This window comes from Periplaneta americana, chromosome 9 (genome assembly GCF_040183065.1).
Source record: "Periplaneta americana isolate PAMFEO1 chromosome 9, P.americana_PAMFEO1_priV1, whole genome shotgun sequence".
Classification (NCBI taxonomy): Eukaryota; Metazoa; Arthropoda; class Insecta; order Blattodea; family Blattidae; genus Periplaneta; species Periplaneta americana.
In genome coordinates, this window is record NC_091125.1 from 90,293,135 (window position 1) to 90,319,972 (window position 26,838).

Below are 26,838 nucleotides of genomic sequence, written 5' to 3' on the forward strand. Positions count from 1 at the left end.
ATATATATATATATATATATATATATATATATATATATATATATGTATGTGTGTGAAGTGTGTGCAAATATATGGATCGCAAGAAGAGTACATGTGAAGTAATCTGCAAAAGCACCTGATGTTTCTCCATTCGGTTACTTTTATGGGTGTATGAAAAGTAGGCTCTTTGCTACGAGACCTGGCGATATTTATGAGTTAAGTTGAGAATAAGAAAGGAGTATAGGGAAATGCAACCAGCAATAATTAAAATGTTCAGTAGGACTTTTACTACGCCTTAGACATTGCTAGATAGCAAAGGGGTACATTTCGAACATCTAATTATATAAATTAAATTTTATATTTAAACTCACAGAACGTAATTTATTCACTAAAATATTGATTTGCGAAGAAGTCAGTAAAGTAATACTGAATTTTTGTATACAAAATTGCCGTATGTCTTGTTCATAAGTTGAAGAAATTCAGAGGAACGCTAAATTCAGTTGATATCTTCCACGAACGTTAATTAAAAAATGTGTACTTTCAGATGAAATTAAGAAACTATAAGGTTTCATTAAAGAATGTACTCTATTGCGTCACAACTAACTCTCACAGAAATGATTGAAAAAATGATTTATTTCCATAAAATATTCCTATCTAAATATAAACTCTGACGTGCCTGAGATTTTCGTCCAAAATTCTCTCATTCATTATTAATTTTAATTATGGGTTAGTTTCTAAATATTTGTATAAATTAAAATACATGAATCTTAACGCATGAAAAGTGTATGGTGACTCACACTGCTGTAAATTTAAATGAAATTTAAACGCAGCAATTTTATAAATAATACCTGTGAGCTCTATATGGTGGATAGGGTTCTGCATAAGTCTAGTTTACCAAAACTTCTAAAGCATCACGTTGTTCAGAACACATTACGTGAGCTAAGAAAGAAAACCTCGTATCTCACGAAAACCAAACTTTTCAGAAGGAACAAAAAATTGTCTCTAGACTTCATTTTATATTTCTTAAACCTACTTGAACAAATTTAACTTTAAAATCCCTATCTGATTTTGATGTACATAGTCGTTTTTTGTTTACAAATTACTTGTTGGGTCTGTTATGACTTAAGAAATTTTCACACTTTGTTCCTGATGACATACAGGTTTTTCATTCTTATGTTTGTTTTGACTAGCACTCATTTATTTTGACATACAAGGTTTTCACATTATTTTATAATATAATACCACAGTCTAGTATATACAGTAACGAAGCTCAATACATAGTAATTATGCATACATAAATAGTTGCTAACCACTAGGATCGATACTATCGCCTCATTACAGACAATGCGAAATAGTACCTGCATAGTCTATTGTTCCTCATACCCTCATAAACTCAAGCTTCGTGACTGTATATACTAGACTGTGGTAATACTCTTTTGAGTATTTTAATGCAGATCAGTTGCATTAAAAACAAAAGTGTTAATCAGTGAAATATTAGAAATATAAATGAGAAGAAAATAAATATAAAATTAGTCAATATCAATGGAACCATTTTAAGGAAAATGTTAAATATGATATAAAGCAGTAATAATTAAAAAATAAGGTTTCAGACTAAACTTTTACTATAGAAAACACACAAAAAATACAGAAACTTCAGATTCATGAAAAGTTACTACATGCTAGATGTAATACAAAGCAGAAACCAAACATAAATATCAGTTAAAACAGAACTTTTACTACTTTTTACTTGTACTTCAAAAGAGATATTAATGATATGCATAGTTTTACAATTTAAAAACCCTACTCTTACTCTATCGTTGTCAACCTTTATTTTCATGTGTTGAAAGATTGACTAGTGCGACGAGATTAATCAGCTTATACCCTTCTTTCGTTTACGGTCCTACAACTAACAAGATGCTGTATTACAGTATTATCTTGCTTCCACTCTAATTCATTTCCCAAAAGCTAGCAAAGTCGAAGGCATTCCAGAAAATGAAAGGAGGGAAGACAGTAAATACATTTAGTAATCAATTAAATGGTTATATGCACAATGAAAGACTCGTATGTTTCACTTACGAGGTTATTACACATAAATATAATACTGGAACCTACTTACAAGGTTTTCATCACCTTATCTGATTTTTGTAAAAGAATTATCCTGGCAAATGAAGCAAAAAAACATATTTTCTTTCTCAAAGTAGATTAATACTTCCTTGAAGTTACATCTAATTGCAATATCTTCTTTGATAATTAGAAATTTTCACATTAAACATGACTACATCACGACATAAGAAGTTTGATATTTTGCCAGTAAAGTGCACACATTACAGAAACAGTTGCGGCTGAGTTACGAAGTTATCTTCCGATTAAGCTAAAAGAGCATCTTTTGAAAAAATTGAGATACGAAGTTTTCATTCTTAGCCGATGGTAAGTCCTTCAATATTCAGAACCTCCATTAAACTGTAACATTTCAAAAATAATTACAACAAAACTCAAGAAATATTTGCCAAGGTCATTAGAACTATTATTTTATGATACAATTTACGACAGATTACAGAAGTATTTACGTTTTGTCCTTACGCCATGTTGATGACATTACAGGGAGTTCCGCTACTTGTGCCTGTATAGAGTTCTTCGCAATTCTTATTGGAATAAGGACGAAACGGACTAAGGGGTCCAATTCTTCAAGGCATATGATGCTTTTTATACACTTTTCGATCAAATAATAATTTATACAAAAGCAGTAAAATATTGCGGAATACTTTTCCTAGTAACTTTATATGGATTACGTCACAAATCATTTGTACAAAATTTGGTGCCATTAGGGCTAATAAGTTAGTATTGGAATTATATTTCTTGAATATATTTTATAGTGACGTCACTAAAAAGACTCCTTGCATCAAAGTTTCCAAATTTTGTTCATATTTGCTCATAAGCTTGAAAATGTACATGGAAATAAAAAAATAATTAGCTTCTTGAACTCAGTCTAAACAGAGTGTGACAATAATTCTTTTTAATTTCATGAATTTACCATTACAGCATATTTTAATCTAAGTGCAATATGAATATACCCGTGAGAATCTTAATATTTTATATAAATGATAATTAAATTTTATTTATCAACATTTAATTGACCATTCTCACAATAACTACATTTTATTATAAGGCTAGATCATTTAAAAGAGTCTCAAATATAATTTCAAGGAAAAATTGTTCCGGGCCGGGTATCGATTCCGGGACCATTCGCTTAGCGCGCGAACGCTCTTCCGACTGAGCTACCACAGGAACTATACACGACACCGGCATAATTTTCCCTTTGTATCCACACGACTCAAATGAGCTGAAAACACGTAAGAACTCAACTTTGAGTGAACACAAATACTTGTGTGACTTTAAATTGTGGAAAAATTGTGACGGTCTCGTGTATAGTTCCTGGGGTATCTCAGTCGGAAGAGCGTTCGCGCGCTAAGCGAAGGGTCCCGGGATCGATACCCGGCCCCAGATAAATTTTTCCTTGAAATTATTCAAGCCTGCTTTACAGGGAGCTACTACCTGAAAGCCAGATTTGTATAGTCTCAAATATAATTACGATTTTAAAAGAAAATTTGTCACTTCGAATTCAGAATTGGATCGGAGCAATTTCTCTCCCCTTGAGGCTAAAATAATTTAGCATAAATTGTCAATTGCTAATTGACATTAATTGTTCTCTGCACACATTCCAGAGAATAGAGAATTTTTTGTGGTAGATTCTGCCTTCAATAAACCTTATATGTATTCTGGATAAATTCAAGGCTTACGATAACATTAAAGAGAACACAGACTAACACAAGACTGATTCAGGCAAGCCCATTATTTACTGGGTCTTTGCAAACCAGGATTTCTTTTGAAATAACATTGTGATTGGGATGAATATTTCTCCGTTTACTGTACAAAAGCAAGTGTTCATTTCCCAAGTACCCATTAATTGTACAGCGTCAGTATACAGATAACGTTTCAGTTGTCAAATTTCTCAGCGTAATTTTGTAGCTCTAATTGTACAAAACGAAAAGCATGGGAGGCAAGATTTTTTGGTCCAGGAAGCCCAGCATTGTGTAACATTTCTTGTACAACATTTAAAAATAAATATATATTCTTTTTTAAAATAATAATAATAATAATAATAATAATAATAATAATAATAATAATAATAATAATAACAATAATAATAATAATAATAATAATAATAATAATAATAATAATAATAATAATAATAATAATCGTCTGATTAAGGTTCTGGTTGGTACATCTGTTAGGCTACCAGGCAAGATATCTCATTTGACGATATGCGTCAGAGGCAAAACAATAATTGTTGCATAATTCTCTCAAGTGAACTTTGTCACTAGTCAGCAATGTATGCAATGGGCATTTGAATGTGTCGCTTAGCGGTCAGATTTAAAAATAGGCACAATGTATCATCTACAAAAATTCAGTTCATTTCGTGATAGTTTTTAAATTATCTTACATTTCGTTATCATTGATATATATTTTAACTATGACTATTACATTTTTACTACGTCATACTACTTTTGACCAATACAACGGTACGAAAGGACGTGTCTCAAGCAATCATGGCTGTTTATCGCTACAATTTTATCACTTCTCTAGCATTTATTAGTTTTTATCAGTTCCCTAACATTTGTCTCTTTGTTTGCCAACATTTCAAACTGAAAATTCTTTTGGGCACTATAAAACATGCTTTGCGATCGTCATTTGTTTCCCGCATACATAATCAAGTGAAAATGGCGGTTACGTTCAAACGTTTTGGAGAAGCTAACATTAGTGAAATGGAATTTTAGTAAGTCAATTAATATCTACAGTATTTTATTGTATTAGAGTAGTCTACTTTATTTCTTCTAATCTTTATATACTTTCTTCTGTCTTTATCACCTCCCTATCATTTGTTTCGTTGTTTGCCAACATTTCAAACTGCAAATTCTTTACGGTACTATAAAACATGCTTGTGATCGTCATTTGTTTACCGCATAGACAGTCAACTGAAAATGGCGGCTCCGTTCAAACGTTTTCGTGAAGCTAGCATTAATTTTAATAAGTCAGTTAATATTTTATTGTATTAGAGTCCTTTATTTTTTTTTAATCTTTATATACTTTCTTCTAATCTTGTAATAGTCAATTAAATCCCACTCGAGTTTTCATTTTCTCCAGATAAATCAAAATCTCTAGAGTTTACCGTTGATAAATTTATTAACAAACAAGATTCTAGGTGAGTAAGTTCAATTTCAGAATATGCAATTAGTTTATACAGTGCTTAAAGCCATGTTGTGCTAATCCTTGCATTGGATGGGTTTTTTCGGACATGTTAAAGGAAACATATTTCTGAATTCAGAATGAGAGTGATTTTAAAATTATCGCTCCAGAGACACTGAATGTTGAGAGCCTGCATCATTTGAGATGTCTTTGTTCTGTAACTTATTCATTTACGGGCCAGAAATCGAGATAGGTGTTTGAGAAACCATAGATTTTGATTTTGTACTGATGTTATATCTATTGAAATAGAAGTTTCTCGTAGCCTATGCTTCTAATAATTACAATAATAACCAGTATTTCGTTCGCAACATTTGTGTAGTAATTAAATTAACACATTTTATAGGAGTTGGCACATACAAAGAACCAATACCTGGCTGGATAGACAACTTCAATGGACCTACTGCAGCAGTGGTGGCTGCTTTAGTTGGAATGCTCCGGACTTTCTACGCTGATGTGAGCAAAAAGGCCAACATTATACCTGTGGATATGTCTATAAACGCTCTTATAGCGTCTGCGTGGGACATTGCAAATAGACCAAGGCATGATTTCTAGTTGTTAAGTGTACGCATAATTTCAAATATTACAACTATACTGTTTAACTTCCTTTGGAAAGTTATTAAAGTGCAGTAATGAAGAATTTTAGATTAGAAATATTCGCTCAAATATAGAAACTTGCTTTCCAAGTTAAGATACAGTTTTCTATCTGCACGTCTAATACATTATAGATCCTACAAAGACAATGCTATCGCCTAGGCTTACTTTTAATTCTGTTATTGGATGACACTGTGTCAACAATAGGTAATTAAAAGTTCGTTAAATTGGTGATAGCAAGATAGCACGTGGCGAAAGGAGACTGACACTTTGCCATGGGCTACCTGATATCCCTCTTAAAATTTGGGACAACTCGGAAAATACTAACCAGATAATCACCTAACAAGCAAATATTCTGATGGGGACAGATAAAATGTTATGTTTTTTCTTTCACCATGTTAATAATGTCAAAAGAAGTGCTTATACAAATTTTGGCCACTCGATCGCAATTACGAGGGCCGTAAAAAATAAGTTTGCCAGGAGCCGTTATCAGAAAGAAAATACAATTTCATTGGAACAGATACGGCAATTGTTGAGCTATTTTTCAACATATCCCCCACCATTATTGAGATATTTGTCATATCATGGGATCAACAGAGAAGTGCAGACGACTGTCAAATGCTGGTTTCGATCCCAGGCGGCTGACTTCTACGACATAAGAATACAAAAATTGATTCCATGGTATGTTTCAAATTCAGTGAAGGATATGTTGACGAATAGCGCAACAATATTCCTCTCTCTGTTTCAATAAATCTTTCCACCTAATTGTGTTTTTTCTGTAAACGGCCCCAGGAAAAATCACATTATGTACTGTACGTCATCTTAATTGCGGTCGAGTGGCCAAAATTTATATACGCACTTTTTGACATTATTAACATGGTAGAAGAAAAAAAAATTAACTTCTTTATCTGCCCCCATCAGAATGTTTGCTTGTAAGAGGAAATGGAACGCACGTCCGAACGCAGCCCTGAATTAGCATTCAAACGCTATGCAATCCGAGCTACACCAATGGCCTTACCGCTCTATACAATGCGCTAACAATTTTATTGGTATACAGAAGTGTTGTGGGATTTAATAGATTAATCGACCAACTTCTGTAGTAAGATTAATCGATCAAAAATATTTAATCGAGTAATCGAGTCGATTAAAATTGAAGAGTCCACTGCAAGAATGATGGATGTGATTTGGAATACATTTTGCAGGAGAAGCAATTGAAAGTTTGAAATGCTTAGCGCTAAAATCTTAACTGCGATTTTCCGATCATTACTGGACAATGACTATCAGTGTTAATACCATATAACTCTGTATGTACATTCTATATGTCTTAAGCTGTGCATTGACAGTCTTGGTTCATTTTCGACAAGAAAGTGACATCCATCATTCTTGCAGTGGTCTCTTCAATTAATAACTTGCAGTTGATATTTATTATTATTTTGTTAATAAAAATTCATACTAAAAATTCCGACAATATTCCTATCTCGGAAATTGCGTACTTAAAAGCACAATAGTACTGTTATTTTGTAACCGCAAGGCAGGTAGCGTAGGGAAAATCTTTGCATGAACACTACAGAAAGAGATGGAGATATGAGGACAGTGACCTAGTCTACCTCTATTGAAAATTGAAGCATAATGCGAAACATTTATTAAAAGTGTTATGGTTTTCCAAGAAAACGTCCACCCTTTGTCAGCTCATCTTCCTAGCGTATGAAATACATACTTTTCTGGAATTCGTCCCCTTCATCCCTTATAAAATAAACATGTCTACACTGTGTGTAAGTGAGAACGTAACTATATTTTCTTCTCTTTCTAAAATCTGGTAATTCGATTACAATAGGAGCCAGTCTTCTGTTTCAACCACTGTACTTTTACAGTTGCAGTTTCTGTACTGAGTTTGTATATGAAGGTTGTGAGTTCTGTTTGATAAAGAGAAAATATCAGTTTTCTGTGATCTGTGAAAAGTGTAAAAACCAGAAAGTCATACGAGAATTTAAGAGGTAAACACGGTGAAACGTTTGGATTTAAATTGAACGATCGTGGAAAAGTGCTTGGCAAAAAAAAAAGTTTTTTTCGTGTTTAGTGATGCAGGAAACATTGTTACCAAACGCAGAGCGGCACTTAATTCGGAGTATGTGAATGCAGTATTAACTACATAGGTGAGTGTTCATACTTTTTGTTATTTATATCTGTCTCAAAAATTCCCGGAGAAATTGACACAATAAATTACAAGCCTCATAATAAATATGTAAGTAAATATTTGAAGAGTCCACTGCAAGAATGATGGATGTCATTTGGAATACATTTTGCAGGAGAAGCAATTGAAAGTTTGAAATGCTTAGCGCTCAAAGCTTAACCGAGATTTTCCGATCATTACTGGACAACGACTATCAGTGTTAATGCCATATAACTGTCTATGTACAGCTGTCAAAAAAAAAAAAAAGTGGCCGCACTCGTGAACAGCGAATATTTTCAAAGTCCACTTCGGGTCGCGGCGATGTTACACGATGCATGTGCTTGTACAAGCAGTTCCGGAACTATGGAAGTGTTCCATATCTGCTCCTCGCAGACCAGCGGTAGAGTGCTTGTTTAATAATTCAAAGGTTGTGGATTCGCGCCTTCTTCAAGTTTTCATTTCATTTTTTAATCGTTCTTTAGCGATGTAAATGATATTCAAATTATCATTTATATCCAGTTATCGTTCTTGATGGATATCACGTTATTTATATTTTGTTATCGTTCTTTAGGGATATGAATAAAATTCAAGTCATCATTTGTATTCTGTTATCGTTTTATACCGATATGAATAATAATAATAATAATAATAATAATAATAATAATAATAATAATAATAATAATTATTATTATTATTAGTATTATTATTATTGTATCTCCAGTGGGGGTTAGCCCTATTTTACATATGTATGTTAGGGCTATAGTTTTATACACAAAACAGATAAGCATAAAGAGAAATGGAAAAGAAAATTAAATTAGCTTACGCGATGTAAACAAAACATAAACAATCCGTAAATCAGGCATTGCGATTGCAAAACAAATATCACTTATCAATTTGAAACATACAAAAACATTAACAACACACATACGTAACACTTCTATAACACAAATATGCAGCTTTCCATACCATACATCATAAATTAATACACAATAGTCACACAAACACAATCAAACTATAATTACGACATTGCGACGACATCAAGCATCCCATAACTGACTCGCATACATAACAAATCAAGCATCCGTTGCAACACATACACTTCAACATAGTAACCACACTTTTAAAAGTTACAAATTTGGCTCCAAGAAGAATAAATAGGACACTCTTACTAATTACTATTCTTCTACAATTTCTTAAATACATCTGTAATAAATCTGTGAAATTCCGATATGAATAATATTCACGTTTTTTATATTGTTATCGTTCTTTAGCGATATAAATAATATTCAAGTTATCATTTACCCTATATTCTGTTTTCCTTCATTAGCATTATAAAATAATATTCAAGTTATTTATATTGTTATTGTTCTTTCGCAATATAAATAATCTGTATTTTATGTAGGTAATTATTATAACACAAATAAACATCTTTCTTTGTATAATAGGTTACTTTATTTAGATAATTAAACACGTATTATATAATATCTTATATTAATTAAACAAACCGATATTTATCATTTATATTGTGTTATCGTTCTTTAGTGATACTGCATAAATAATATTCAAGTTATTTATATTGTAATCGTTCTTTAGCGATATAAATAACATAAATTTAATATTAGGTTTGGAAAAATCCAGTTGCATAATACTGCTATTAGTTTTTCTTTTTGTATTATTACATTATACTATCTTGAACCACAATAAAATGAAAAGGAGTAACGAGGAATTGAACCTGAGACGTTGACATCTAAATTCCGACGTTCGTCCGCTGAGCTACGAGGGCAAAAGTGTGGAAACATTTTCGGAAAAATTGGCCCAATCACACTCTAAGATTTTCTGATGATTCGTAGAAGCTAGTCCAGGATGCGGGGGGCAAAGGCTAATTGAGATTTCCCGATCTCTGATAGGGTCAAACATCCTGATAGAATTAATATTTAACCCTTGCCCTGACTTTCGGTGAAGTCCGGAGGGCCCAATTAGTCAAATCCACTCTCCTCATCTCCACGCTTGGGCCCCCTGGAATTTAATAAGATGCGAAAGAGATAGTGGTGTGCGGAAAGCAACGGGATGTTACCGCATTTAGGCCTATCCTTCCCAAGAAAAACTGCAAACATGAACAAAGGAAGCTTTAAATAGAAGAAGAAGCATCTTCTGCGGACCTCTGGAAAAAGAACTAAGGAAGAGACTAGTGAAGTGCTTTGTGTGGAGTGTGGCATTGTATGGGGAAGGAACATGGACATTACGACGAAATGAAGAGAAACGAATTGAAGCATTTGAAATGTGGATGTGGAGAAGAACGGTGCGTGTGAAGTGGACAGATAGAATAAGAAATAAAATTGTGTTTGAAAAAGTGAGTGAAGAAAGAAAGATGCTGAAACTGATTAGAAAGATAAAAAGTAACTGGTTGGGTCTCTGGTTGAAAATAATAATAGACGACATTAGGATATGTGGATCATATGCGGAGACTAAGAGGAAGGCAGAAAATAGGAAAGATTGGAGATTGCTGGGTTTGCAATGAAAGACCTGCCCATGGACAGAACACTTATGTATGTATGTTCAGAATGCCTGGAATATCGTGTCTAAGAACAGTCGCTATTTGCATAGACTAGTCAATTCCATGCCCACTCGACTGCAAGATGATCGAGATAAGAGGAAGATAGACTAAATATTGAATTATGGCTTTTTGTTTTGTTTTTTGAACGCTTAATTGTTTGAATGTTTTAAGGCCGACGCCAGTAAATTTGTTTTGTTTATGCCACGAAAGATATTTTTATTGAGAATAAAATCTTTTTTTTTTTTTTCCATTTGCAGCCACAATATCATAATGATAAAGTCATGGCATAATATATTAATGAACCTGATGTTGATTACTAAAATAATCGTAAAAGAAAAAGGAGCCATTATGTATAGTTTGTCTCTCTCAAAAACAGAACAAAAAAGAACATAAAAAGCACGAGGTTGTAGTCGAACGCAGGACCTCATGAATAAGAGGCCTGAACGCTACCATTATGCTATCGACAACACACAGAATACTTCAATTATAACTGTAGATATCAGGCAACGTGGTCCAACAACATGTAACATCGCCTGTCTCCGAATTGTAGCGAAGATACCCGAAGGGAACTTTGTTCCAGGAGAGCGGCCACTTTTTCTTTTGACAGCTGTACATTCTATATGTCTTAAGCTATGCATTGACAGTCTTGGTTCATTTTCGACAAGAAAGTGATATCCATCATTCTTGCAGTGGACTCTTTAATTAAAATAGTTGTTTTGTAATATAACAGCACAATATATACAGATATACAACATTTAATACTTATGCTTATCACAGAATACAAGTTAAATTGAACAACATTTATTGTGTATTACAGTATTTTAAAACATTTTTTCAAATCCATCAAAACTCGATTAATCTATCGATTAAATTCAAATACCGGTAGTTAATCGATTAAATATTTTGATCGATCAACAGAACTAGTATACAGTATTTTTCTTAAGGTATGTACCTGAGTTTCCATGTCCTATAATGCGTTACTAGGCATCTGCTCTGTTGCTTCATATACTGAAAAGGAACACCCACCGGTTCGAACAAACAGAATCGTACCAGAATGCATTTGATGGTCATATACGTGCCCCTGCTTTCAGTGGTGACATTCGTTTGCCTCTAAACCTTCGCAGTTACGCACTAGAGGGTTCCATTACATCACGCTTTCGCGTAGTCCCTTGCGCCAGTCGAAATTGTGCCGGTGGTGTTAACGCTAGTCTTGTTGTCTGTGTATGTAATGAGGCACTCGTTCGACGAGTAGCAATCAATCCAATTAATGTTTTGTGATTGGTTGAACTGAAAATACGACGTGAGGTGAACAAAGAAAATGGTGTTGGTGTGAAAGATGAGTTATTCGCATGTTTTCATGCGTCCTTGATTATGAAGAAACATGAAAACCTCTTAGAGAGTAAAATTATGGTAACGTTAGATCGCAGTTATGATAACGATAAGCAGTGCATTGAATGCAGTGGGGATAGCTGCAGTTCGACGGGAGGAGAAGCTAGCAGCCTGAGTGAATATGAACTTTCACCTCCAAAAAATGAGTAAAATGTCTAGTGTCGTCACAATATTCGATGAGAAAACTTAGACAAAATTTTGATTACTATCATACCAAGGATGCAACACATACGAGAAACCAATGAACCGGTATCCCAAACTGAAAACGAGAAGTAATATTAAATTGGTGTTGGAATATGTGGCAGAGAAACGATAAGGTGTAAGCGTGGTCAAGGGAAACTGCACACAACAAGTAAATGTCATCAAACAACGAACAATAGCCAAGTTTGACGGCATAGCATACATTATTGGAAATTTTAACATTGGGCAAATGAATCAGCAAAAAAATACAACTTTTGAACCTTAAAGCTTCAATATATTTCATTGATAATTTCAAAATTGATTTTGGAATAAAGTCGCACCATATAGCTATGCTCCAGACGAACGCGAATCAGAAACGAAGAAGAAAGAATCCAACGTGCCTACGTGTTAGGCCTACTGACGTTGATGATCTTATTGCAAGAGTGAACAAAAAATACAACTGTAGTATGTTTGGAACTGTGATCAGAGTCAATTCAACTATGGGGTAGGCAGGATCACGCGGGATTCAGTCACGGGTTCTTTAATTGTCTCTGGTAGTTATGGTGACAGTCGTTCTACTGTAAAATGCCGCAGTGGACCAGTATACAAGAGCCACTTCGAAGTTCAAAGAGCCGTGATATGCAAATATAGGAGAGTTGTTGACGTCTATAATTACATTACATTTTAAAATTCCTTTTCAGAACGAAAAGTTACATTTGTTTAAATAAAATTTCTGCACAATTAAAGGACAAAACTGAAATTCTCTCAATAAGTTATTATCATAATACACTACACTCTTAAATTGACTGAGCATATTGGGAATTTAAACAATGGCTTTCCCGAAACACACTCTGAAATGTTTCACATAAAAAAAAAATATCTCGACAAGGAAGCAAAAAGAGAAAAAATATATTTAAATCTTGTTTGAAATATCTCAAAGAATAGCCCCGTGAAATTAATGGCATTACTTCACCTTGTATATTAGTCTAAATATATTAATCTCATTTGCAAGTTCGTCAGTTCAGTAGAAGAATTCCTTTTCATAATCCTAGCACGCCACTGTCCCTTCGTTTACACTAAACATTGGAATGCTGCAATGGGCGAGTAAGCTGCGCACAGTAGTACCACAGTTTGGTATATTATACAGTCACGAAGTTTGAGGTTATGAGGGTGCTAGGAACAATAGACTAAGCAGATATTATTTCGCATTCTCTGTGATGAGGCAATAGTAGCGATCCTAGTGGTTAGCAACTATCTCTGGATGCATATTTACTATGTATTGAGGTTCGTGACTGTATATACTAGAGTGTGGTATGACGATGAGTTGGAGACGTCATTTGCGTTTTCATATCGGTCGCCACGATTGAGTGCCACAGATTAGGCCTACTGGTAGAAACATATTTCGATAAAACTGAATATTTTATTTGTAGCTTGTTTTTAAACATTTATTCAAGACAACATACAAGTGACTAAAACAGAAGACCCTATTCAGTCCACCGCTGTGGAGTAACGGTTAGCCTGCCTGAACATGAACGAGTGGGTTCGGGTTCAAATTCAAGGTTTTCCCTCAACCACTTGAAGCAGAATTGCTCAGTAACTTTTGGCGATGAATCTCAGCGTCGCTTCGCCTTCATTAGCATAATTTCATATATCATTTTAATAGTTATAGGTCGACTAGAGGATCGTAGTATAAGTGGTTCCGGGATTCGCTTACAGGCGTCATCTGTCTTGGAGAGCTGCACAAATCCCAGGAAGCTGTAGGGACTTCAGGGGTAGACTACGGCAGACCAGAGAGTGTAGCTCCCTCGGATAGATGACGCCTTGGTGAGTCGCGGAATCTACAATGGCGCGGCCTTCTGGTCAAAAGGATGCAGAATACAAACGAATTGCGAACAGATACCATCGTTCTGAGGAGGCGGCATATTCCTTTCACGCAGATCCGTCAGAACTGGATGTCATTGGCGAATCGATATAGTGGTACCAAGCAGTGAATGACTTGCTTCAAGAGAGGTCTTAAAGACTTAAAATCATCGCAAATAACGATTTAGCACAATAAGCCTAACACTGCGGTGTTTGCCTACTGGCCCTCTTCCAGGAGGAAGAAAAAAAGATCTTATTCTGAAGTAATTATTTCGTAATAATACATTTTTGGAAGACTGCATTGGCGAACGTTTACATCAATGTCATAAATTAGTGTATTTCACACTCTGTACACGTTATACTATGTTATGTGTTTGAGAGTGTGAGACATGATATTCAGAAGTTTCCATTTAGCTGTAGTGTTGTGTTCATTAATTACAATAATTATTGTTGCAACCAAAGAATGTAAAGCACCACAGGATCCAGTACATTTAATATTTTCATGAGATACGATTGTTACAGGCCACAGTCTGGAGATGATATCCGAGTGTACAATTATGTGTCTGTACTTCAGAACCGTGTATATTGGAGCGATCTTATTAAGGCAATGTCTGCGATCCGTGAAACGGCTCCATCCATTAAAACTGTTTGGTATCCTTATGGATGGACTGTTAGCAATCGCTTCTTGCACCTGTTCATTACTGCGACTATGCATTTTCTCCCCGCTGCCATAGTGGATGGAATTCTTTTCTTGACTGGAAAAAAACCCAAGTAAGTTCTAATAATATTACAGCTCTTTCTTTTGAGAATGAAGTAAGTGAATAAGTAAGGATGATATAGCCCTAAGCCAGACAGACAAAAGTTTTACAGAACAGCGTATTAAAGGTATAGAGTCCAATACTATTAGGTGCGATATCATAAATTCTTCGGCGTATACTTACGTCATTTATTGAGTATTTTTCACAGTATTTTACTAGTAGCTTCACCATACGTGTAAGAAACAAACTCGCACAAAAAACTATTGTTAAAATTGTGGCTTTGGACTATCTTATTCTCACCTCTTCAATAACAATATGCCCTGCATATTCTAATAATCAAAATGAAAATCTGTGCAAGAAACCAATATTCATGACTATTAGAGCTTTTAGGTAGAAGCCATATAAAATGTGTGCTGGAATATCTTAATGAGTTAGATAAAAATAATACTTTTTCATTTTTAAGTAATGAGTATCGAGTTTTACCCTTTTAAAAACGCATTTACCTTAATTTATGAGAAAAATATTGGTTCTTATGTATATTAATTATGGCAAAATCCTTTGCTGATTCTGACACAGTTTTATCAATATCTTATCAGTCACAATTTGCTAGTAACGGAAAAATAACAAAAAAAAAGGTAATTCATGTGACGGCTCCGTACAAACGTGTTCGAGTATCTATTGTCGAAAGATCCGAAAGATCCTATCAAATTTAACTATTGTAAGTAATATCTTTTGCAAGTGTAAGTACTTGTTATAATGATAGGTCATAAGATTGAAAATTAAAAGACATTAGTTACAGTATTTGATTACTGACTTATCTGAAAATCAACATGAATTGCACATTACTACCAAATTTAGTAAAAGAATTGAGTTTACGAAACTTTCTGTAAAGTGGTAATAAATGGTCATATTCATTGATCATTGATTTTTAATAGATGCAAAAGTGATTACTTATATGTCTCCGATCCAAATGTTAACATTGGCCATTGCATAATGCTTAGGACATTGAGATATTTTTGTGTATTCCAGTGTTAGCCAATAGATGCCTCACTGATCACTTGTGGTGCGACAAATATTTAGTTGTGTTCCATCTGGCAAAAAGTGATTAGAAGAAGATGGTATTATCCAAAGTATGGTTGTTTTAAAAAATACGGAATTAGGAAAAAGTTGTTCCATAATTTTCCAAATTAATTTTATTAACACGAGTGACTTGGCAGACATTTTAACACCCTCCCTGACAAATAATAAAGCTGGGTAAGCAAAGACGATGTTACTTGGGATAGAGCAAAATGAAGGTTATACATTGCAACTTTAATTACATTTAAAAGTAATCTCATCTCACATCATTACAATTTTATTTCTCTGTTTAATTACACATTTACAAATGTTTGTTTCAGGTTTGTTAAACTTTACAAGAAAGCGTATCTCTTCAATGAATCATTGGCTCACTTCGGGCTTAGAGAATGGAATTTTACTAATAATAACGTTTTGGAGCTACATAATAAACTTGACGAAGATGACAAAAGCATCTTTTATTTCGATTTCAAGGACGTTGACTGGAACAAATTTTTGATGAACTTCACAATCGGAGCCAGAGTGCATCTCATCAAGGATGACTTGTCAACTGTGCCACAAGCAAAGACTAAATTGAGAAGGTATACTTGGCATAATTTAAACTACATGTCATCTTTAACCGAGATTTTCATTAGATACGTGCATTGGTTCGAACTCCGTCAAGGAAGATGTATTATTTGGATATTTTTATAACGTTTCATATCTGCCTATTTTCGATTTTTACTTCTATCGACATTATTTCTTTATTTGTTACTTTCTTTTTTGGGTGTTCTTCCCGTGTGGTGTCCGCATTTAAACTCATTCCCGTTTTGTATGTGTCCGAATTATAAAATAAGATATTCCGTTTTAGTGTCGTTTATTTAAATATGACAAACAACTTTAATTTCTCTGATCTTATAGTTTGTATCTGTCTATTTTTATAGTTTCTCTTGTCGGCTCTTCTTTTCTAGAAATTCATGAAGTAGGTACTAATTTTTTTAATTTTCTTTCCTAAACCATAAATAGCAATTAGCAACTCGTAGCGCGTCAGCTCATGAAGAGTTAAGGCTGACCAGCTGACTGCTGGCATCGCGTGTACACATCTCAGCAGAGGTGAACGATCACTCAACGAGAACGGAGGTATCATGTGATTAGCATGATTCCTCAGTCGTTGCGGTTCGTTTCCGAAATCAGATTTATATGCCTGTCTAGTTTTCCAAATTCATCTCTGGACATCATTTCCATAGCCTACACTGGGCGACATTTCATGAGAAAATTCCTTCCCCACGAGGACTCGAACCATGGCATATTCCGAAACGAGAAATGTCGGCATAATATCTTACACCATTAAGCTACGACGCGGGACTCCAAACTTATACTAATATTATCTATCCGAATAATAACTGTAACATGAATTTTTCTAGTAATTTTAGATTTAAAAAAATATTTAGTGTTAGCATATATACGCTAATAAACTGTCCTGAAACCAAAACTCGCATTTTTGACGTTTTTGTTTGTATGTTTGCTACCTTTTCACGCAATAATAGCTGAATCGTAATTAGAGTTTAGGATATATAGGTGGAGGGTTATAACGGGATTGAAGTAAATAAATCGAAATATTTTGCTTATTACTGATGTTTTAGGATAATATTACATAACAAAAGTTGCTTTAAAGATGTTTCCAACAAGCAAAATTTTTTAGGGTGGCCTGATACAACAAGTGGAAGATATTCATTTAACGCTCTTTTCTTTTAATTTATTGAGTATGCCCGAACAAGTACGACTCATATTCAGGGACTATACAATATACTGTATTGTAGGGGTCCAACATAAAACAAATCATTAGCTACAGTCTGTGAAAAACATACAACAAGACAAAAATTGAAGAAAGAAAATAAAGAAGAAATGAAAACGTTTGATACCATTAAATAAATAAACCATCCCAGAATTAAAACAAATAATCTTGCCCAAAAATTTTTTCTTAAACATTTCTTAAAACTCCGGGAATTTGGTAAAACTATGAATTCTAATGGAAGTTGATTATAAGTTGTTATTAAAAATATTTACTTATTTTCGTACCATGAGTTACTGAGCCATTCTGAGAAAAATATATTTGTTTGTAGCAAGTGCAACGAAGCGCATGGGCATGGCTAGTTGCTAGTAAATTGCTTGTACATTTGAATAGTTCTTCCGTGCTTTAAAAACGGAGAGCATTATTTTTTGTGGTATTCAGATAGTCCTACACACGAAGTACTCACCATCCTCATAGAATTTTCAGATTCTATGAACTCAGAAGATATTGCTACGTTCCTAAGGTTTATTATTTCAGCTTTGTCAAATGTATAAACTGTAATTTTTCATTTTCGACAGTGGCGAACCTTGTGGTTGTTCTCTTTTATATATTACCATTTCATAACATGTTAATGATAAATCTTATACAGAGACATCATTTTATTTTTACTTCAATTTTTATTGTACCTGAGTTTTTGAATGTACTTCACTCCCACCCCTTCTACTAATAAAGTTCAACCGTCCTCCACACAGATCCAAGATCGCATATACAGTCATAGTAGCCTTACGGTCATAGTAAACAGTACGTTCCAAAAATATGTTCGCGTTTTCCAGTGACGAAAGAGCCTTCAATATTAATCATTTTCGCACAGGTAGTCTACTGTCGTCCATTTGCCTACGTCGTATCCCGGTTTCCCCCACCAGCTTTTATTCGCCAGTTAGTGGCTGGGTTGTTTTAGCTCTTTTCTGAGAACATTAATTTCTGTTAGGAATTGGACGTCTATGTAATATTATACAACCTTTTAAAATAACTTAAATGAAAGGGCCTCGTTAAGTAATTAACTGTCAAGTGATTTCCTTCCTTTTTACGACCCTACGACAAAACCACTTGGACAGATAGTAGATAGCATGTCTGAGTAATTTTATCTTTTCGGATCGGGCAGAAGTGAAAATTGAATTTACAGTACGTAAGGTAATCTTTTATAGAGTAGGTACAGAATTATTTCAACATGAGTTACTAGTACGAAGGACGAAACTGGTAATTGGGATTAGGTACAATAGTCTATAGTGCGATAATATGCACATTAGAACTGAAACCTGTATCGAAATGAACGGCTACCATTTTCAAAAATGTTTTTAAATATCCATATTATGATTGTTTTTCAATTTAACTTCATTCTTTATAGTGTACGCTAATTTGCTGTAGACAGTATAATATACAGTACATAATGAATACGTCCACATGGACAGCTTAGTTCGTGAGTAAAAACACTCATTGTTAATACTGTACTGTATTATGATTAAATAAAAACCCAATGAAAATGATCAAACTCAAAAGCGGAATATTTCCTAGTTTACGTAAATGGATGAACTACTTTTCTTCCTTCCTATACCTAGTAATGTGATTTGTTTGTATTTTACGCCAGTATCATCGAACTCCAGTCGTGGAAGTGGGTAACAAACGGCGTTGATCCAGAAGTATAGGCAAGTTAATATTAAAAATGTTAGTAAAAATAAAATGATGTCCCTGTATATGTCATCAGGACATTCATGTTCGTGTTGACTGGCATTGAAGACATTTGGATATCGGAGAGCGCAATTTGAAAATAATGCAATTTGTAAATTATTAATCAAATGCTTAGAACATTGTCCGTGAACATCTGTGATGTTATTGACACTCTTACCTGGAAAACTGATAGCTTTGTAGTTTGGTATTTGATATAAATTCATAAATATATATTCTTCTTCTCTGCAGAGAATACGTTTTAAAAACTAGTAATGTATAAATTCCGACTCGAAGGGATGCGCTGCCAAATAGTCATGTAGTCATGTCCAGATTCCGGACGTAATGCAGTTTATACTGCTGTATTGTCAGTTATGAAGTTCGCGGAAATATACATTTTACCAACTCATTCAATGGGATGTTAAGCCTGGCTGCCCCGGGTGCTATTCGACAGGAGTAGGCTATGTGCTGACACCGGATTTCCCCTTTTCCCTTTTTCACCTTCATCATAATTTTCATCCATTCCCTACACTTCACTTACACGAGCATTTACACATCACTCATCCTAGTACACGACATAACTCTTCACAGATTCACATCATGCACAACGTGGCCCCCTGAAATGGTATACAAATTGAAAATGGGTCACAATGCTGCCATCTATACCTATATGCGGAACCCGAATCACGTAAGTGAAGTGGGTAGGCATTACATACATACATACATACATACATACATACATACATACATACATACATACATACATACATACATACATACATACATACATACATACATACATACATACATACATACATACATACATACATACATACATACATACATAATCTCGGACATATTTATGAGAAAAGAGCTTGAATGTTGTAGTTTAGTTAATGCCATTCGCGATTTCATTGTGAGTGGTAATTTATGTGTTATGTTCATGTTGCAAGTTAATATTCTTTGCATTTGTGATTACTTTTCATTGTGAATGGGACTTAACACGTAAAACGAATACTCTAATAAAATTATTTTGTTAATTTTGTAACTTGTCCTTCAAAGTTCTCTATATGAATTATAAGAACGTTCAGTAGCAAAAAGTACTGTCTTCCTCCGATGAGTTTAGCGCTGGGACCTGAGGTATTATTGCCATCGGTGCGGGGGGGTTACAGGTAGATTCTTTTGTTGCTATAGACAAGGCGAGCCGAGCGGAGTGGAAAGTATTAATGGTCCAAAAATATGCAGTCTTCAGTTTGTAGTAGTGTGTGAATATTTCATATACATATTGTTTACCTAGGCCTATATGGTTTTGTTATTAATATATTATAGTAATATGCGTTACAAGAGCGGTATGTTGAAGTTTTCATGTTCGAGGAAAAGTTTGAAAAAGCGAAACGTAGTTGAGCTTTTTTAATTTCCGAGAATTGAAAGAAAACATACCGCTCCTGTATCGTACATTATTTTGTGCGAAGATCGTTTATTACATACCTGAAAGACGAATTTCTAATTAGTTGCAATGAAATCTCCATCTTGGTTTCTGTTCAATGACGGAAAATTTATAAAACAAAAATATCTATCTTCTACATTGTTGCTTTAAAATGTTTTCTGTGTTTACTATACTCCAGCAGGCCGTGATATACGTCTGTTTTTTCCCCAGTCTATAAATGTGAACTTAAAACAAACGGCAAGGTTATGTAATGATTTTTGCAAATATTTAAAAACAATAATTAACAGTGCAATTTAGGTGAAATTGCAGTGGTAAGTTTCCAATTTATAATTATTACTATATTCAACGTCTCTAAAAATAATATGCTAAAAGCCTAAAGCAATAAAATCAATATGTCACTTAACCGGTAAGAAGAGGGAAATTGTTATGTGTGTTAGGTTGGGAATACTGAATGTGGAATTTTACACTTTCCGCGGATTAGTTTTGTGCGGAAACCAAGCAAATACGCACGATCTCGAACAAAATATATTTTGCAATTTTTGCTCAAACAATCCCTGATGTTAGCTATGTTAATATTATATGAATTACTCATATTAAATATTTCACCGTTACAAGTTATTTTTAAGGAAACATGCTGTGGAAAAGTTTTTGGTTATATTCTATTGGAATTTTAGAATATGCGTGATTGGTAGCGTGAAAAACAGATTCCTATAATGCCATGTGAAAATCATTTGTTGGCGATATTTTAAAATACAAATCAAGAGTTGGAACTCAACCAGAGACAATTCTGTCCGACGCCGGGGTTGTATCCGGTGTGGCGTAGTGGATAAAGCTTCAGCACGTAGAGCTGAAAACCCGGGTTCAAATCCCGGCGCCGGAGAGAATTTTTCTCCGTTCCATTACTCTTTCATCGTACAAATCAAGTAGTTTTACTTCTCAAGTGAGTTCTGCGGTACAGTATATTTAAATTGATTACTTTACAAATTTAATTCAATTCTACTAATCACTAAATTTTATAATATGATTCTCCTTTTCATTTATATTATTGTAGTTTTATTATGATTTTTCTTTTTATTTATGTTATTGTATTTCTATTTCTGGTGGTGTGATGGCCTTAACTTCACCAGAATAAATAAATAAGTAAATAAATAAATAAGTAAATAAGTAAGTAAATAAATAAATAAATAAATAAATAAATAAATAAATAAATATATATATATATATATATATATATATATAAATAAAATTTTCTACAATACATTCCTTCTCTAGACACGTAAGTACGAATGGTTGTATCTCTATCTCGCCAAAAATACGTTAGAAAACTAATAGGCATACTGCTCTCGTAAATTGGGCGAATGTTTTCAGTATGATTGTACTTCCTTCCAGACTGGCGCTGTCACTGTTCCCTCCCACTCCAGTACCGCGCTAGACTAGTCGGAACCGCATTCCTCTCAGCATTAAACTCTTCAGAGTATGACAGTACATGTTTAAGAATTCTTATGTTGTTGCCTTTGTCACTGAAGAAACAATGATAAAAGTAGTCAGGAACAAATATTACAGTTGCCTCATAAAATTTTTATAATTTCATGAAAGAACGTTAGAAAAAGACTCTAATTTTTTCAATACATTCATTATTTCTCCTGCCTAGTAGATAACTTAAATTAGAAAATAAGTCTGTATACGTGTGGAAAGATAGATACCTATATTTTATGAATAACCAATTTTTCAATTAATTCATTTTTTATTAGAAATAACAAAAGTCCTGTGCGAATCATATTTCCAATTACATTATAACAGCTATACTTCCATTGTGTTGTGATCAATCTAATATCTTCATAATATAAAATACTTTTACACTAATGATCATAGATTTTCTCTCTTTCTTTTTCAGGCTCTACATTGCGGATTTGATTTTGAAGATAATACTTGTTTCACTTTTATTTTGGATATTATACAGTATGTATCATTAACAGATTAATATCTGAAGGACAACATGTCAGTTTCATGCTTTAAGTTTATCAAGCGTCTGCCTGGAATAAAATTTCATACTGATTTCTCGCTGCTGATAGATACCGGTACGTCAATTCAATGTACTGCGACAACTGTGTATTTAAAATGAGTTATGTAGAAATAGAAATTGTGTAGTAATTATTTTTGCCTTGTAACCTAGTTAACAAACAGCAGTTCATTCACACAGAGTTCATTAATAATGACATGAAACATTGGTGACAACATAAAAATCAATATCACGTTTCTTCATATAGGCTACGTTTTCAAATGCCGTAATCTTTCAGATCTGTTTCATATTACCAATGATATTCCTGGTAAAAATTTGTTTTCTTGAACTACCATTCAAGAGGAGTTTGTCGTTTAATGGGGAGAAAAATGATTTTTTTTATTTGAACATTAATTATATATTTTTGGAAACGAGCGTGCTGATGTGTTGGCGAAACAGGCTGCCGCTTCGGATCTGGAATATATGTACACAAAATGCCCTATGACTTATGTGAAGAAGCGTTTAAAAGAACGGGTAATTAATCAATGGAATGATTACTGGGTTCGCAGCACAAAGGGAGCTTTAATTAGGGAATTATACTTCCCTACGATTTACGATAGAGTAAATTCTAAATTTATGCAACCAAACTTTGTTTCTACTCAGTTCTTATCTGGACATAGCAAGTTTGGTAGCTATTTCGAAAGGTTCAAGATAGAAACAGAAGGTGGAAATATTTGTGCATGTGATGACTCCCTGCAAACAGTCCAACATTTGTTATTTGAGTGTCACCACAAATTTGAACTGCAACGTCTTGAACTAGTTTGTCGATTAGACAGGTGCGACACTAAGTACTCCTCACCAATACAAGTGTTCCGAAATAAATGCTGTCATCAAGACTTTATGAGATATGTAAATTACGTTCACAAAAGTTGCAATCTGAACTCATGATAAAATTTGTATATATCCACTGAATTACTATTATTTTTTTCAATAGTTTTTTTCTTATATATTTTGCTATAAATATTTAAATTAACAGTTGACAGAAATAAATTAGGATAATAATCTAAAATAGATTCCGATAAATGTGTTGTATAAAATTTAGAAGCTGCTTGTAACAACATTGTTTAACGGAAAACTGTGTAACGTCTTCAGAGATCTCAACCCACAGTAATTTAAACTACATTCTAGTAAATATTAGGATTAGTTATTTGCTTAGGTTCTAATATAATATACATTTAATGAAACTTGTTAATTGAAATATACTGTAAGATTGTATTTTAGTATTTAATTTCATCTCATTGCATTTCATTCATTCATGCGTATAAATTACAAAACGTTGTAGAGATTTGCTGAATTTATAGATTTGTAAAATTGTATTAATTCCATAATTGAAACGTAAGATTAATTCAATAGGAGAATTCATTAATCAATATATTATTATTATTATTATTATTATTATTATTATTATTATTGTTATTATTATTATATATTTATAACCCTAACATACCTATCTCAGGTAAAATTGGGTTCTCTGTAAAATTGGAGTATAATAAATAATTATATATTTTTTCGGGTTTAGAATATGTACATTTTTTTTCGGAACCAATGATTACAAAAACGCAGAATTTTTAAATATTTCTCCATCCATTCCTGTCTGTCTATCCAGAAATTTTAGTTAATTTTCAATTCTCCCATTGTTGTGTTGATGTTCTCTGTTCAAGTAACAGGTGGTCATCCTATTTTCTTCTTCTATGTTGTATTCAGTCCAGTATTCTTTTTGGTATCCTTACATCTGTCATATTTTTAGTGTGTCCGTTTTATTCCAATTGTTTTTTTTATGATATCTTAAATTGAATTCTGAACATAAATTTTTTCTCCAATAATTTCGTTCCTAATGTGATCTTTGCTCAAAAGTTAATATATTACAATTTTACATACATACATACATACATACATACATGCATACATAAATAGATACATACATACATACATATATACATACATACATGCATGCATACATAAATAGATACATACATGCATACCTCTGACCGCGAAACCAGGTGGCACGGGTTCGAATCCCGGTCGGGGCAAGTTACCTGGTTGAGGTTTTTTCCAGGGTTTTCCCTCAACGCAATAGGAGCAAATACTGGGTAACTTTTGGTGCTGGACCCTGGACTTATTTCATCGGCATTATCACCTTCATTTCATTCAGACGCTAAATAACTTTAGATATTGATACAGCGTCGTAAAATAACCCAATAATAATAAAAAGGTAAAAGGTAAAGGTATCCCCGTAACATGCCATGAAGGCACTTGGGGGGCATGGAGGTAGAGCCCCATGCTTTCCATGACCTCGGCACTAGAACGAGGTGGTGTGGTCGGCACCACGCTCTAACCGCCTTTTACCCCCGGGAAAAACCCGGTACTCAATTTTATAGGAGGCTGAGCGAACGTCGGGGCCGTTCTGAAAGTTTGGCAACGAGAAAAAATCCTGTTACCACCTGGAATCGAACCCCGGATCTTCCAGTCCGTAGCCAGCTGCTCTACCAACTGAGCTACCTGGCCGCCCCAATAATAATAATAATAATAATAATAATAATAATAATAATAATAATAATAATAATAAGTGCACACATATATATATATATATATATATATATATATATATACATACTGTATCCTTAATCCCGTGATACTTTTTTTAAAATTGAATGTCAGTCATAGCTTTGCCATTCGACTATAGCGACAGACATCTTTCTCGAAAGAGTGCATCTTTCGCTCACTTTTGAGACATCGGTGAACTTCCTAGCTAAATACCCAATCCTGTGACATTCAGTGAAAAAGACGTATCACGGAATAGGAATATTACGGAATAAGCAAGTGAAAGTGAAATAGCCTTGCAGATTTTCAGACCGAATAGTTCATGTTGTATGTAACATAAAATTATAATATCATATGGGTTTTTTCTCAAATATTAAAAACCTCTTATTCGGTAACTAATGCGAGTCGGATCGTGATTTTTATCCATGTCGATAGGAAATCTAATAAAGAATAATTTATCCTTCTGGCGTATTTCAATAGTGTGGTCTTTTTTCGTGTAAATGTAATTTTAAAAACGTCTGATTTAAAACTACTGCTCGATGCGAGTTGGTTGCATCTTAACGCCAGAGAACACAATTCGTTGATCTCTTACATCTGTAGCAGGAGAAGAGTGTATTAGCGGCAATGTTACCGAACTACTGAAAATTCAAACTTAATTTTCTAATTAAGCATGCATTTAATTACAAAACATAATATAGGTTTTCTACTCATTGACGTGTACCCTATCGTGTCTTTCAGTCTGCAAGGTTAATTCACTTCTACCCTGTATATATGTATATTTCTAGAACATATGTATTCAATAAATATAATGTGCTTATTCAAATCGTTTTACCTTAATGACAAAAAAATATACATTTAATTTTAAAACGCTGTTTTCGGAACCTATTATTTTCAAGATATTATAGACACTTTGTAGAAAAACTATTTGAGCTAGGCTTACGAAAATGTTAGGTTATCTTACCACATGCATAATAATGCTTCCCTATCACATTTATTGAATTATATAAAACTTATTCTGACGTACATTTCGTTATATGAAAAAAAAAGTTTTTTAAGTACTAAAAGATTCAAATATGTTCCAAGACCATAATATTTAAATAAACTCCATTGTTTCTGGAAAGAATACCTCTACTACTTCTACGTCTATGAAGTTAAAATTTCTTTGTCATCCGAAATGTAAGAAATGAGGGAATTGTGCCAATATATATGAATGTATTTTGATCATTAATGAAAACTTAATTATTTTTTTTTCAATAAGTAAAACAATGTATCAGAACTTATAGCATATATTTGAAGAGTATAAAGGCAATATAATAAGCAAAAAAATCATGTGGTTGTAACAATTAGAACTTAAACTATGAGAAATTAATAATTTACCGGTAGTTTTATTTTCACAAATTTCGAATGGAGCAACAACCAACTTCCGTTATAATATATGT

The 26,838-nt window shown here is 33.5% G+C and overlaps 1 protein-coding gene across 2 annotated transcripts in view; it reads left to right on the forward strand.

Moving 5' to 3' along the window:
- The window catches only part of LOC138706225 (fatty acyl-CoA reductase wat-like), a 335,996-nt gene extending 309,774 nt beyond the window's left edge, over window positions 1-26,222 (forward strand). For both annotated transcript variants that reach the window (XM_069835267.1, XM_069835268.1), the window contains 4 exons: window positions 5,627-5,822; window positions 14,550-14,798; window positions 16,183-16,440; window positions 22,694-26,222. In XM_069835267.1, coding sequence (XP_069691368.1) covers window positions 5,627-5,822; window positions 14,550-14,798; window positions 16,183-16,440; window positions 22,694-22,772 — 782 coding nt within the window. In that variant the 3' untranslated portion in view covers window positions 22,773-26,222. The remainder of the gene's footprint in view (window positions 1-5,626; window positions 5,823-14,549; window positions 14,799-16,182; window positions 16,441-22,693) is intronic.
- Window positions 26,223-26,838: the final 616 nt, after the last annotated feature.